This window comes from Ranitomeya variabilis, chromosome 8 (genome assembly GCF_051348905.1).
Source record: "Ranitomeya variabilis isolate aRanVar5 chromosome 8, aRanVar5.hap1, whole genome shotgun sequence".
Taxonomy (NCBI): Eukaryota; Metazoa; Chordata; class Amphibia; order Anura; family Dendrobatidae; genus Ranitomeya; species Ranitomeya variabilis.
Window position 1 is genome coordinate 176458697 of NC_135239.1, and position 13965 is coordinate 176472661.

General features: G+C 39.3%; 1 protein-coding gene across 1 annotated transcript; it reads left to right on the forward strand.

The window, feature by feature from the left end:
• The first annotated feature begins 228 nt into the window (after positions 1-228).
• On the forward strand, positions 229-13619 carry LOC143787292 (platelet glycoprotein IX-like). Its single transcript, XM_077275878.1, has 3 exons — positions 229-354; positions 2773-2985; positions 9014-13619. The coding sequence occupies exon 3, from the start codon at positions 9015-9017 to the stop codon at positions 9648-9650; it is 636 nt and encodes a 211-aa protein (XP_077131993.1). The 5' UTR covers positions 229-354; positions 2773-2985; position 9014; the 3' UTR covers positions 9651-13619.
• Positions 13620-13965: the final 346 nt, after the last annotated feature.

Consider the following 13965-nt stretch of genomic DNA (forward strand, 5'->3'; position numbering starts at 1 on the left):
TTAAGTTATAGTTTTGATTCTGCTTATTTTCCACTGCTGGATCACAAATTGTCCTGCGTAATGCTGATTACAGTATTGCAGTGTGAAAGTGGCTTTACAGAAGTCCGGTGGAGAAAGAGTTAAGGTGATTGTGCAAAAACTTGTTTGTTTTTTTTCTTCCTTTCTTCAAACTTATTGGATATAAGATCATCGGGGCGGGGATATGCATTCGTGTATGCGTGTTTGCATCTGTGTTTCAGTATTGATATAACTCTCACTAACATGCCAACTTGAGAATGGCTTGCACTAAAAAAGAACATTTCCCCAGTGGACTGCCTACGCTAACTTCATTGCTGTTTGGACTCATCGACTGAGGTGGGAACATTTCATTTCTAGACTAGACCTTAGCTTGAGGAAAGGCTTTGTCTTAAAGCTTTGGTGCCAGGGCTTTCATGCCGCCACATAAGGGAGAAACATGTATATATAATACAAAATAATGAATATTATGAAAAAATATCTAAAAGAGCTGTTGATACAATCCAGACAACATAATATACTGTAAAAATTAAATGTACTTAATAAAGGTAGGCTGTGTGTTCCTGCCTTTCTCCCGCCAGCACAGCATAAGCTGGCACGATGCAGAACTCCGTAGTCTACTTTTATGGAATACGGTTATTTCTGACATGATCCTATGTTGTCTGGAATGTTTCAGTACTACTTTTAGATTCCCCATATTATTTTTTTTTTTTATAATATGTACATATTGGCTAACTGGATATTTGGCAACCAATCCGGATTACGGGGACAGCAGAAGCTAAGACTTTAATAACTCGTCGCTTTGTATAGTGTTGTGCCTATCACTTTCGTAACAAATAGAAGATTTCCCTGACGATTCTTAATTAAAATATTTCAAAAACTATTATTCCATATCAAGCAAATTGACCCTCACAATAAATCCAAGTATGATGTTGTTTTCTACGTGTTTCAGACAGAAAAAGTCCTTCATCATGGACCTTTTTTTAGTCTCAATCATGGTTAAAGATTTTTTTCTCTGAAACGCGTAGGAACTACATCATGCTTAGATTTATTATGAGTGCCAATTTTACAATATGGAATAAAAGTTTTTGAAATATTTTAATAAAGAATTAGCTGGAAAGTCTTCTATTTCTTATTCAGTCTTTGGCCACAAGTGACATTTCTGTGCTGAGAATTGTCGAAATCCTCAACCAAGGTGAGCTTGGCTACACCTGTTTGTACCTATCAGTTGCACATCCATACAAGGTGAGCATACTACCTTACAACTACCACTCTCATCATCACACTCTAGTTCTCCAATCTCTGTGCTAACGAACATCCTGTTGTTTTAATATTTTTATAGAAACTTCCGTATGGTGCAGTCACCGGTCTGTGATTCGAATCTGTGTTTGGTCAAGGCCGACTGCCAATCTCCTGACCCCAACTTACATAGTCGTATATTCCTATCAGGCTGCTCGCTAGGGTTAGGATTCCGGTTCTTGAAAAATGGACATGTGGATGCAGCCTTGTACCCATGCAAAGGAGCATTCTGCAATTTCATTATTTCTGATATTACAGAACCATTGGAGAACCCTAAGTAATTGCAGTCTGTCGGGCACTATTGTATGATGAATGAGGGATATGGCTTCCATTATGAGCAAAAGCCATGATGCAGATGAAAATGAAGCATTAGCTGTGTCATCATAGCACATAGTCCCATGTGCGACATTTTACTCACTAGTGATGACCAATTTGATTCTTGCTGGCCTCATGGAACATTATGATATGTATCACGACGTTGTGGGGTCTACTAACCACCAAGGAGACCAGGATGCCAAACCAAGTATGTTGGGAGCAAAAATAAAGATCAGTTGCCACGGAAGACCAGCTGGAACGCTGGGGAAGGGCAACACGAATCAAATTGCTCATCTCTTTTACTCGTTGGGCAGTCTGGTCCGATGGGCAAATCCAGATTGTGCTCCATGCCGCCCTAGACCTGTCAAACCCGTCTCTCCTGACTTGATGGAAGTGGGTGACATCTACATCATCTACACAGTGCTCAGAGACTCATGCCTGCACAGATGAATCAGAGACCTGCACAGGCACCTTTACTTTGGCAGAGGGAAATCATGTAATGCTCAGGCGCCAGCTTTACTTCTACGTCAGCAGCTCTCTGGCTGGTCAATAGGGCAGAGTGAGGTGCGCCTTCACAGGTCTCTGATTCCACTGTGCAGGAACAAGACTTTGAGCACTAGGTGGATGATGCAGGAGACCTCATCCTCTTCCATCATGGTAGAAGAGGCAGTGTATGAAGGGACTAGGGCGACGTTGATCGCAATCTAGAGACATCCAATTTGGACCGGATCGTGCAATTTACATGCAACGTAATCTAAGACTTTCTCGAAGGTGTGAGGGTAAAAAGGGATTGTAGGAACTCTATTTGCATGCTTTAAAAGGTGATAGGTAGAGTTAACAAGGTATGAAATTGGTGACAGGTTCTTAGTTAAATATAGTGCATCTCTTTTGTAGAAAAATGTCAACTGTTAGAGAGTAAAGATGGTGCTGAAGATGGACTTTCCACAACGCATTATGGCTTTACTATTGGTAATGGCATTGAACTGTATTGTTGAGAAATAATTTCATTTTAAACCCTCAGTCCTGGTTGTGTGCACATTTCCAGAATACTTTCTGGCTCACTCCTTATCAATCCTGAACACTAGTTTGTTGATGAGTTTTCTCTCGCCCTGACCACTGCCTCTTATCTATCCCTGACAACAGGACATGTCACGTCAGCGATGTCTCACACATCATGAATGCAAAGCTGCCTCTCTCCACTAATGCCGGATCTCCTCTGGAATATTATCTCTCAGTCATCGTGTACAGCTCTGACATTGGGAGGAGAATTGGATAACCACACTCATCCGCCTGCGTTGTTGGGGAATATGAAGACATATAGACATGGACCTATGTGGGATCAAACAGTGACTAAAGGTGATCTTATGGATTTTCTATAACTATAACATTTAGGTATTTGCAGAAAGAAATAATTTTCGGTTTTGAAAAAAATAATTTGTCAAATTGTAAATGGGAAAATGTCAAGTGTCTCACTGATGTAATTCTACACCTAAAAAGCTTTGAGCATTAATTCTTCTTTTGTAATGGAGGACGGAAATATTGCTAGAAAAACAAAATATTACGCAAAATATGATTTTCTAATTAGGTCCTAAACATACGTCAACCTTTAACCTCTAGTACACATCAAAACCACATCACTTTACAGATATCACCACTGTCCTAGATTCCCTACCAGTATGTCTTTTGAGTGTGAGAGAAAAGCGGAGGACACCCAAGCCAAAATGAGGAGAACATACAAACTTCTTGCAGATGTTGTCCTTGGTGGGATTTGACCGAGGTCTTGCAGCCTCAAGGGGATCAAACTGTTTTTCAGCCCCAAGAATACATTTGTATGATAAATGATGCCATAATGTGAGGCCACGTTACAAATTTTGATTTGGACCCGTACAAGTGAGACTTGACAACACAGCCAAAGGTCTAGGGAGTTCCACACCTGGACCATTACAGATCAAAACTTCTGATAAGGTACGAAGACATGTCAAAAGTTTTCTCAAACTTGAGGTTCACTTTACAGTTTATTAGATATCATGGAAGTAGTTTTCCGGTTTCAGAAAAACTGTGTCCCCGACTGCAGTTTGTTTAAAAAAACACTTCCAGAGCAGAGTCTCCACTGCTGCTATTGTCTGCAGCGCTGACATCACGTCAACAGTGCAGCAGCTAATCACTGAGCTCAGTCGAGTACAATCTGACTAATGTTAGTCAATAATTCTGTGTTCATCTGCAAATGTTTTTCTCAGCTCTGATCAAACGGAGATAAAAATTTCAGCATGCTGAGAGTGGCTGCATATATCGGAAGAGACTCACCAATGTAAGTCAATGGGTGCGAGAAAAAAATAGCACAGCACATGGATCATACATGTATCGTGCGATTTTTACACACCCATCTCAAAGGAAACCCGACATTTCATTAGCTGAGTACAATAAAATCACAGTGTGAACTGTCAGAGTAGATATATAGATAGAATAGATATACAGATAGATGGATAGATGTCATTGAGATATATAATTAGTGTAGAGCGTGTGTAGCTAGCTAATAATTAAATAAATTAAAGAAAAAATTGTGTGGGGTCCCCCTTAATTATCTTAACCAGCTATTGGAAAGTGGACAGCTGGGGGCTGATGTTTATAGCCTGGGAGGGGGGTAATAAAAATGGAGCTTCCTAGGCTATTATCAGTTTACAGCGGTCTGCATAGCCTTTACTGATCATTAACAAGGGGTGACAGCCCTAAAAAATGAAGCTGAGTCCCCCTATGTTTAATAACAGCAAAGGCTAGGTAGGCATACATTTGACAATGGAGTTACTAATGGGAGTGTCTTATAGACGCCTCTGCATTACTAACCCCTGGACGTCAAGTCATATAACATTACAAAGCCAACATCAACTCCAATACTATTACCCCACTTGCCACCGCACCACTGCAAGTGGGAAGAGCTGAAACTAAGTGCCAGAATTATCGCATCTAATGGATGCACCATTTCGGGTGTGGCTGAGGGCTGAGGTTCTTAGTCTGGGAGGGGGCCAATATCCATGACACCTTCCTAGGCTATTAATATTAGCCCGCAGCTGTCTGCCTAGCCTTTGCTGGTTATTAAAAATAGGGGGACCCCACATCATTTGGGGGAGGATTCACCCCATGCCAATAACCATTAAAGGCTACACAGACAGCTAATAATAGCCTAGGAAGCTTCAAGTTCATTACCGCCTATAAACATCAACTCCCAGCTGTCCACTTTCTCTCAGCTGGTTAAGATAATTAAGAGGGACCCCAATTATTAGCTAAGTACATGTACAGTTAGCTACACATGCACTGCAATGCTGATATTTCTATCAATCTATCATCTATCTATTTACATAAAAGATTGTTTTCTTAATTAGAAAACTACAGTAGCTTCAAATGATAGAGAATTACAGTATGTAAAAGCTGATATTAAAAACACATATGCATGTCATATGGATTATAAGTATATTTACGCTGATGAGTATAAGCCCTAAAGCTGTAGGCTCATATACATTTGTAAAGGCATTTCCTTTCTTCCTTTGCTCCTATTTTGGAGCTAGAGATCCGCCACCAATGCCGAATTGTAACAGTCTTTATTAGAAAATGGAAGTACCGTGACTCTTTGTACAAAGCAATGGAGATTCTAGAGTTGCAGATATGAAACATATTCTGATCTCCAATGACGGGCTAAGTCGTATTTTAGGTCCTAGTCTAGTTTACCTAGACTTGAACCTAAAGTGAAGCCCACGATTCATCAAAGAATTGCGCCAGATGTAATTGTTTAGAAAAGTCGCCAAATTTTTGCACATTAGGCAAAATTATGCAACGTTTGTAATTTTCATACCAGTTTCGCACAAGCTATGCCAAATTGTGTGAAGCTGGGGTGGAACAGGGCATTAATTCACAACTTGTCTAATTCATATCGAGCTGTTTCTATCCTTACACCATTCATGGAGTGGAGTAAGATTTTTGGTGAGGCACACATCTCTCGTCAGATGCTCCTGAGTTATTAGGAGGTTTGTGTATCTTGTAGAATCAGGTGCGTCTGACTCCAGCACATCCTCTCATCAACACCATCAACACCAGCGTGGACATCACTAGTCTTGATGAATCAGGGCCAAAGTGTGTATTTCAGAAGTACACAAAACATGTTATGCCTAGTAAATTTTCAATTTATGTGTCTTCATACTCAGGTGGAGCACAATCAATATGATCCCATGCAGTTAGGTATTATAATTAAAGCTGTTTTCGAACCACGGCCCAGGGCTGCGTTGGGATTTCTTGAGCTCTGATCTGGGGTTTCATAACACTTTACACTTGTATGAAAAGCAAATTGATTTCACATGCTTTGCAAAGCAGTAACCTATGTTTTATATCCAAGCAATTTTGGGGCAAGAATGTCATTCGGGGGTCTTCTGCAGTAATAAAAGTGGGCATCACTGTCTTACAGATTAGTTTTTTGGGCTTTTTTGTATTCTATGTAATAATTGATGAGAAGAATCAGCTCTCGATTCTAGGAATAACAATAGATGTCAAAAGGAATCAATGACTGTGTAACTCAGTGATGTCAGGGGGCGGACATACCATATGTGCAACTTGTTAGCAGTTCTCTACTATTAAGGCCCTCATACATGACATTAGATTAAAGCCGGACGAATCTGCCATTATTGGCAGGATCGGCCATCGATTTAATCTGTATGTGGGCCTCCCAATTCTTGCCCAACAGAAGAATTTAGGGAGATAAGGGTCAGGCACTTTAATTCAGACAAGGAGATAAGCCCCTGCCAGAGGCTCATTGGTTTTCTCCTCTCTCCCCATTGAAAACAGCTGACCATTCATGTATATAGAGAAGTTGGGACAGGCAGTTGTTGGCTGACGCCAAAGTTGTATGGCCAACTTTAGAATCTATGAAAGGAATGAGTTAATAAGTTTGATGGGTCATAATCATTGGGGGGAGTGTTAAAGTGAGATAAGGAGATGTTCTATGTTGAGTAAATAGCTAAGAGTATGGGGCCCTTATACTGTTTATCAGGGGCCAAAAATATCATTTATTAATCAAATATTTTTATTTTCATATTTAGAATATTATGTCTTTTCCTGAGGACTAGTCTTTTTTTTTCAAAAGCAGATTGTGATCTTTGTGCGTGGTAGGTCCTTTTTAATGTTTTTGTAGCTTCACTTTAGGAGAGTTAAAGAGATTGTTTCATCTTGCTTGTGAGGAACACACACCTGCTCCCCAATGTCTCAGCTTTATGCTTGCCGGGAAGGGGGATGGTTGTGCTTTCCTTAATGATTGACAGCTTGGACCAGGGGCAATGTGACGCAACTGGCTTGAATTGTGCCTTTTCTGATGCTGACAACATAAGCAGCATCCAAGGCGCGAACTGACACTGAAGCTGACCGAATCGGGAGCTACCGGCATCATCCGGTTATCCCAGCCAGCTTCAGAGCAGTGCTTGCAAGTTCTGGAACTTGTAAACATTGCACTCCTTGCCTAGGAGACTAGCCACCGCTGATAGACTGCAGAGGTGGCCAGTCACCTAGGCAATGAGATCAGAGAGGATTTTGAATGAGAAGTAAAATGCTAAATTGCTAGGTTTTACAAGCACTTTGTAATTTTAACCATTATAGAACCTGAGAATAACCCTTTAAACAAATGTTAACATGCTCCCCCACAGATTGCAGCTGATCATTGGGGTCCCAGAGTCAGGATTCCCCATAATGAGGGTACCTCTCGCAAAAAGGGTCCAAAGCAGACAACCTCTACAAGAATTTTTTGCACCGTCTATGTGGTCCTGCTTATTCAATGCTTAATTTATTTGGGTATACCGTTTACTGCAACGATATTCATATCAATAAGAAAAAAAATGCAATAAGAAAACTGACCTCTAATCTAAATATATTATGTTATATTTGCCTTATCAAATTTGTAGCTTTTAATTTCACGCCTCATAAATTTTACTTCCATCTTTACTTTCTATAATTTAACAGGCTTTTGGAAAAAAGCCACGTACAAGCAAAAATGTGACAATTAAAATGCATTGTCATTGGATTTCTCTGATAGATTCAGTAAGAGGACTACAATGAGAGCGGCAGGCAATTAATATACAGCTAAACATGTGTAAGTCAGAGAAGGTTAAATGCGCCGGAGTTTTCAAGGAGGCAGTAACTCCTCAACTTTATGTGACTTTTTAATTACAGGATCAGTCACAACCCTCACAACCTGCAGCTGATAATTATGTTCTTATCAATTTACTCTCCATTGGGAAGGATATATCAAAAGTAAATAGCAGGGCAACCTATTATCTTCAAGCAAAATGTAACACATGAACATTATTTACAGGGCTGGTGAACTTACAGTACTTTTAAATAATGCTCCAGATCGTTAAGCGATGTTGACAAAAGGGTAATAATATAGCAATCTTTATAGTGGTTGTATAAATTATATATAATAAAATGTCCACCGTTACATAATTCAAACGGCAGCCCTTCCTAGTCATGTGTCAGGACAGGCTGCAGCCTGAAAAAAAACACAGCTCCAGTGACCTATGTCTCAACTGACAGAGGAGCTGTATTGAAAGCACATGTGTGAGCCAAAGAGAAGGGCTGTGAAAGGAGAAGAAATAAATGTTATCAGCTGACTAACTGCACAAGGAGGACTGAGGGTAGAGAAAGTTTTTGTGCTCAGTCAGCTGAGGAGAAGATTTATTTCTTCTGGTGTCACAGCCTTTCTCCTCAAATCATGGAGGCATGTGGACAGGCTGCAGTCTGAAGAAAACAGCTCCTGAGACTTCTCTCTCAACTGATAGAGGAATTGTATCATAAGTGCACATACTTCCGGGAGCCGAGGGGAAGGGCTGTGACATCAGGAGAAATAAGTCCTTTTGTCAGCTAACTGAACATAAAGGAGTTTTTTCTCCACCCTCAGTCCTCCTTGCGCAGGCAGTCAGCCGAGGAGAAGATGTTTTTATTTTCCTGCCACAGACCTTCTCGTCATCTCATGGGGGTGTAAGTGCTTACGATACAGCTCCTCTGTCCGTTGAGACACAGAACTAGGACATGAAAAAGATCTTTGATGGTTGAAATGTCGCATTTGGCACAATAAAGGAGTTTTTTTCACATGGATTGGATGCTGTCCTTCACTTTGTTTGGGAATGTACACTTCCACTTTGGTCCGTGGAACTAGGACGAGCATCCCTCTGAAACAGTTGTGCTGTCAGCTACCTTCTGGTTTATGAACAGAACTAGGACAGACTGCTACTACCAAACTTGTATAGCCTTTTTTTTGTTATTTAATATAGTATATTAACAATACGTATGCATTTGCTGTGCTTCGTGAAAAATAATGTGATTGTGGGAATAACCTTTTAATCATCATTTCCAGGATGCTGATTGGTCCAAACCTAATACTTCTTGGAATCTGGTTCCTGACAGTTGCTGATGGAAGTGATTGCCCTGTACAATGTAAATGTATAAATTTGACTGGTAATACATTACGAGTGAACTGCAACTCCCAGAACTTGAAGAAATTTCCATCACTACCTAAGGAAACAGAAGAGTTATACCTACAGGAGAACCTATTAACAGTAGTTCCGGCCGGGGCATTTGATAATTTAATAAACTTAAAAAAGTTGAATTTATCTTCCAACCCACTGCATTGTGACTGCAAGATCTGGTACTTAATTATGTGGCTCTCTGATGGAAACATGGTCGAAGTCAGCGAGATAAAATGTGTCCATCCTTCTCCGCTGTATGGGAAACCAGTCAGCCAGTTAACAGAAAACGAAATCACTTCTTGCTCGAGGCACACAAGGCTCTGTTCAGACTTTCTATTTAATGATGCATTTCTTTACGCTCTCCTCTCCCTCTTGTTCTTTCTAATGATCTTATGCTTGAAAACTTTCAAAATGATAAAGTTTAAAATCAAAGTAACTGATAATGACATTGAGTTAAGGACATCTAAGACTTCTAAAGATAGTTTTCGTAAGAGAAGGTCTGTTCCAAATGTAAAAACGTATTAACTCCTTGAATATCTGTGATGTGGATAGAATCCGATGATTTACTTATATTGTAATTACAGATAAATTGACAAATACACTGAAGGCCCCCATACACATTAGATAACTGTCGGAGGAATGACCGTTTCACCGACAGCGTTCTCTCCCGATTTTCCCATACTCAGTAGTGCTGGCTCAGCCAAGTACTCCTGTTATCTCTATGAGAGAGCCGTTGATGGACTCCTTTGACATCAACTTAATTCTTGGAGAAAATAAGGATCAATTGTGGGAATTTGCGGGAGGCCCCATACACATTCTACTGTTGGCCGATCCACCGATCTCATTGTGTTTGGTTGACTTTAGTGTAATGTGCATGGGGACCCTTAGTACATGTGACAGTGTTTGTGGATAGAAACATCCAGGCTAAAGCCGACCAAGTATAACTCCTACAGGAATATTCCCATCTCATATTTACAGGAAACGGCATAAATTTATGATAAATGTAGGTCCCAATTCGCAGGTGAGACTTATATCTATCAGACATTTCTATCGACATATCTATATATAACCAACTACTCAATTGTGATTGTTTTACAACTTTGCTACAAGATATCTTAAGAACCTTAAAGGCTATGTAAGTCTTTCAGTCCACTTTTATTGGCCCAATAGATTTGTAATAAATAGTCATACCTCCCTGCAAATAGTCTTCATTAGCAATTTACCATTGTTTTGTGTTTACAGCTTCTATTCAAAATGACTAATATCCATGGTAACAGACTACAAAGCAGTTGTAGTCTGATTCTGTAGTCATACCGCCTTTCTTTTGTCCCCTAATTCTCGATAATATACATTTGCATTCACGTAGGGTTTATTTATCGTACTCGTGTCGCCTAGGTCTGTACAAGAGCAGTAAAGTTAAAATGATTTTAATTAAGACTATTTCTAAAGTTACTAAAAGAAAATGTCATTCAAGTTGTATTACAATAATAAATAGGTAGACTTGGCCTTGAAAAAAAACTTGCAAATCCAATCTTTATAAGATTATTATATTGTTATTTTATAGTGTTCGTGTATATTTTATATATATGTACAAATATACAGTGTATACTTTGATAATTTGTAACGTTTAACTAATATATTATCTATGTACTATATTTCCTTCCTTCCTCAAGAACCTAATTAGTGTTGCCTATTTTGCATTATATTTTGTAAGACTGTGCAGATTTAAGAGTTTGAGCCATTATATTAGTAAGTAAGGTGACCACTTTGTGTTTAGGATTAGAGGGATTCTCCACTATTTGGACAACCCCTTTTTAAATGAAATAGCCTCCTTCATTAACTGAATTCCACTCATTTCGCTGACGACTCTGCATGGGTTTGTGTGGCATTTTTGTGTCAAGGGAGTGCTGCAGACAATCAAAGGCCACTATTGGGCTGCTGCATTCTTACTTCTGTAAGACCAATGTTGGATAAGTGGCAGAAGTGAAAGCCCAGGAGACCAATAGAGGACAATGATTAGCTACAGGGCTCACGTGGCATAAGAATTCCACGAAAATTCCAGCCCACCCGGCACTGACAACAATGGAACAGTGCCCTTTCAGGAGGTGGATTACTTCATTTGAAAAGTGTTTGCCAGGTAGTGTAGTTTGAAACCACAATACTAGGGGGAACAGTACACATGTGGTCAAAATTGTTGGTACCCCTCGTTTAATGACAGAAAAACCCACAGTGGTCACAGAAATAACTTGAATCTGACAAAAGTAATAATAAATAAAAGATCTATGAAAATGAACAAATGAAAGTCAGACATTGCTTTTCAGCCATGCTTCCACAGAATTAAAAAAAAGAAATAAAACTCATGAAATAGGCCTGGACAGAAATGACAGTACCCCTGAAAATAATGTGACAAAAGGGACATGTTAAATCGCGGTGTGTCCACTAACTAGCATCACAGGTGTCTACAGTCTTGGAATCAGCAAGTGGCCTGTATATAGGGCTACAGATACTCACTGTGCTGTTTGGTGACATGGTGTGTATCACACTCAACATGGACCAGAGGAAGCGAAGGAAAGAGTTGTCTCAGGAGATTAGAAAGAAAATTATAGACAAACATGTTAAAGGTAAAAGTTATAAGACCATCTCCAAGCAGCTTGATGTTCCTGTGACTACAGATGCACATATTATTCAGAAATTTAAGATCCAAGGGACTGTAGCCAACCTCCCTGGACGTGGCCGCAGGAGGAAAATTGATTTCAAATCAAAGAGACGGATAATTCAAATCAAAGAGACGGATCATCGACGATCAGACAACAGCAGCATCTAGTCCCCCATGGAGACTATTGAAGCATGCAAAAAGTAAAAAAAGAAGTTTTTAAAAATATAAAAAAAATAAAAAAATATAAAAGTTCAAATCACCCCCCATTAGCCCCATTCGAAATAAAACAATAAATCAAACATACACATATTTGTTATCGCCATGATCAGAATCGCCCAATCAATATAAAAAAAGAAAAAAGAATTAACCCGATTGAGAAAAAAAACATCAGAATTACACTTTTTTGTTCGCCGCTGCATTCCAATAAAATGCAATAACGGGCAATTTAAAGATCGTATGTACACCAAAATGGTATCAATAAAAACATCAGCTGGGTACACAAAAGAATAAGCGCTCACCCAGCCCCAGATCACGAAAAATGGAGAAGCTACAGGTCTCGGAAAATGGCACCATTTTTTTTTTTAACCAAACTTTGGATATTTTTTTAACCACTTAAAAAAAAAAGAATCTAGACATGTTTGGTGTCTATGAACTCGTAATGACCTGGAGAATCATAATGGCAGGTCAGTTTTAGCATTTAGTGAACATGGTATAAAAAAACAACTGTGGAATTGCACTTTTTTTTGCAATTTCACAGCACATGGATTTTTTTTTTCCATTACACCATATGTTAAAACCAATGGTGTCGTTCAAAAGTACAACTCGTTCTGCAAAAAACAAGACCTCACATGGCCATACTGACCAAAAAATTAAAAAAAGTTATGGCTCTGGGAAGAAGGGGAGCAAAAAAAAAGAAAACGCAAAAAAAGGAAATTCCTCTGGTCGTGAAGGGGTTAAGAATGCATTTACACAATAAAGAAGATGCTAGAGTTATAAATGGCACATATTTCTGGAATATATTAGATGGGGAGCCATGTTTTAGATTTTCCATTGGGGACAAGGTTACGTCGTTGATCACACATTTGTGTAAGGTTAATAGATTTTACAATGAGCTTGAATATTAGCGAATGGCGCTTGTTCATTGACGATCGTGGATTCTGTCTCTGCTGTTCGAATGATCTGCATTTCCAGTTAATAGCAGCAGATTTCCCTTGATATAAATTACAGTGTGGCTCCTCCATATTTTCTGTGTTATTCAGAATTCTGTAAACATTCCCTGTTGGATCAAGGCTAATTTATTGTATCTGGATCCCATCTGCCTTGCAAATATTTCCCCATCTCTCTGCACTGTTCCTGTCCAAGTAGTATTCACCATCTGCTAGACATGGCACTTTCTGGCATCTCAGATACAGATCTGTCTTCCTATCTGTCAAGTTCTCCACCTTCCAAATAAACATTTGCTGGCATTAATATAGTGTTTGTAAATCTCTATATTTCAATTATTAGAATGTTTATGAAAAGAAGGTAAATAAATGTCATCAAATCAAGGAGAACGAAGGTTAGAAAAGAAAATGAAGAACTGCCCCCGCTACTGGGCATCCATCCTTCCTATCTGGAGAAACTACACTCCAATTGTTTATGTCAATCTTTTATTTCTTGCTATTTCGCGGCTTCAAATATTAACATTTGAATTGTCTGCGTAAATCTCTATAATATTACTTCTAATCAACCCCTTTCCTACACATTGGCAAGTAGTGGTCATAGTTCCGGGAAATCTTTTGAAGGTTCGAAATGCATAGGTAAATGTATACCGAGTTCCTAAGTGATTATATGTCTGCCCTGATATGTTTTTAATGGTGACGGAATACAATAAGTTTCATCAAAATGCTGGATGGTTTTTATTAAAGGGGTTCACCACTACTTGGAAAACCACTTTTGAATGCCTATGTTTTCCCCCCAGTAAAATAATAAAACTTATACTCGGCCGGCGCTTTTCCAGCGGAATCGGCACTGGCTCTCCCAGGGCTCTCGTGACATAGTTATGTCACACAATCCCTGTGGCCAATCAATGCTGGCTTCACTCTCCTCTCATAAAGATGTAATTATGCAAATTGCCTCTTCTGAGAAAAAGAGGACTTAAACTCTACAGCGCCACCTATTGGAAGTAGCGATCCTACAAGTCAC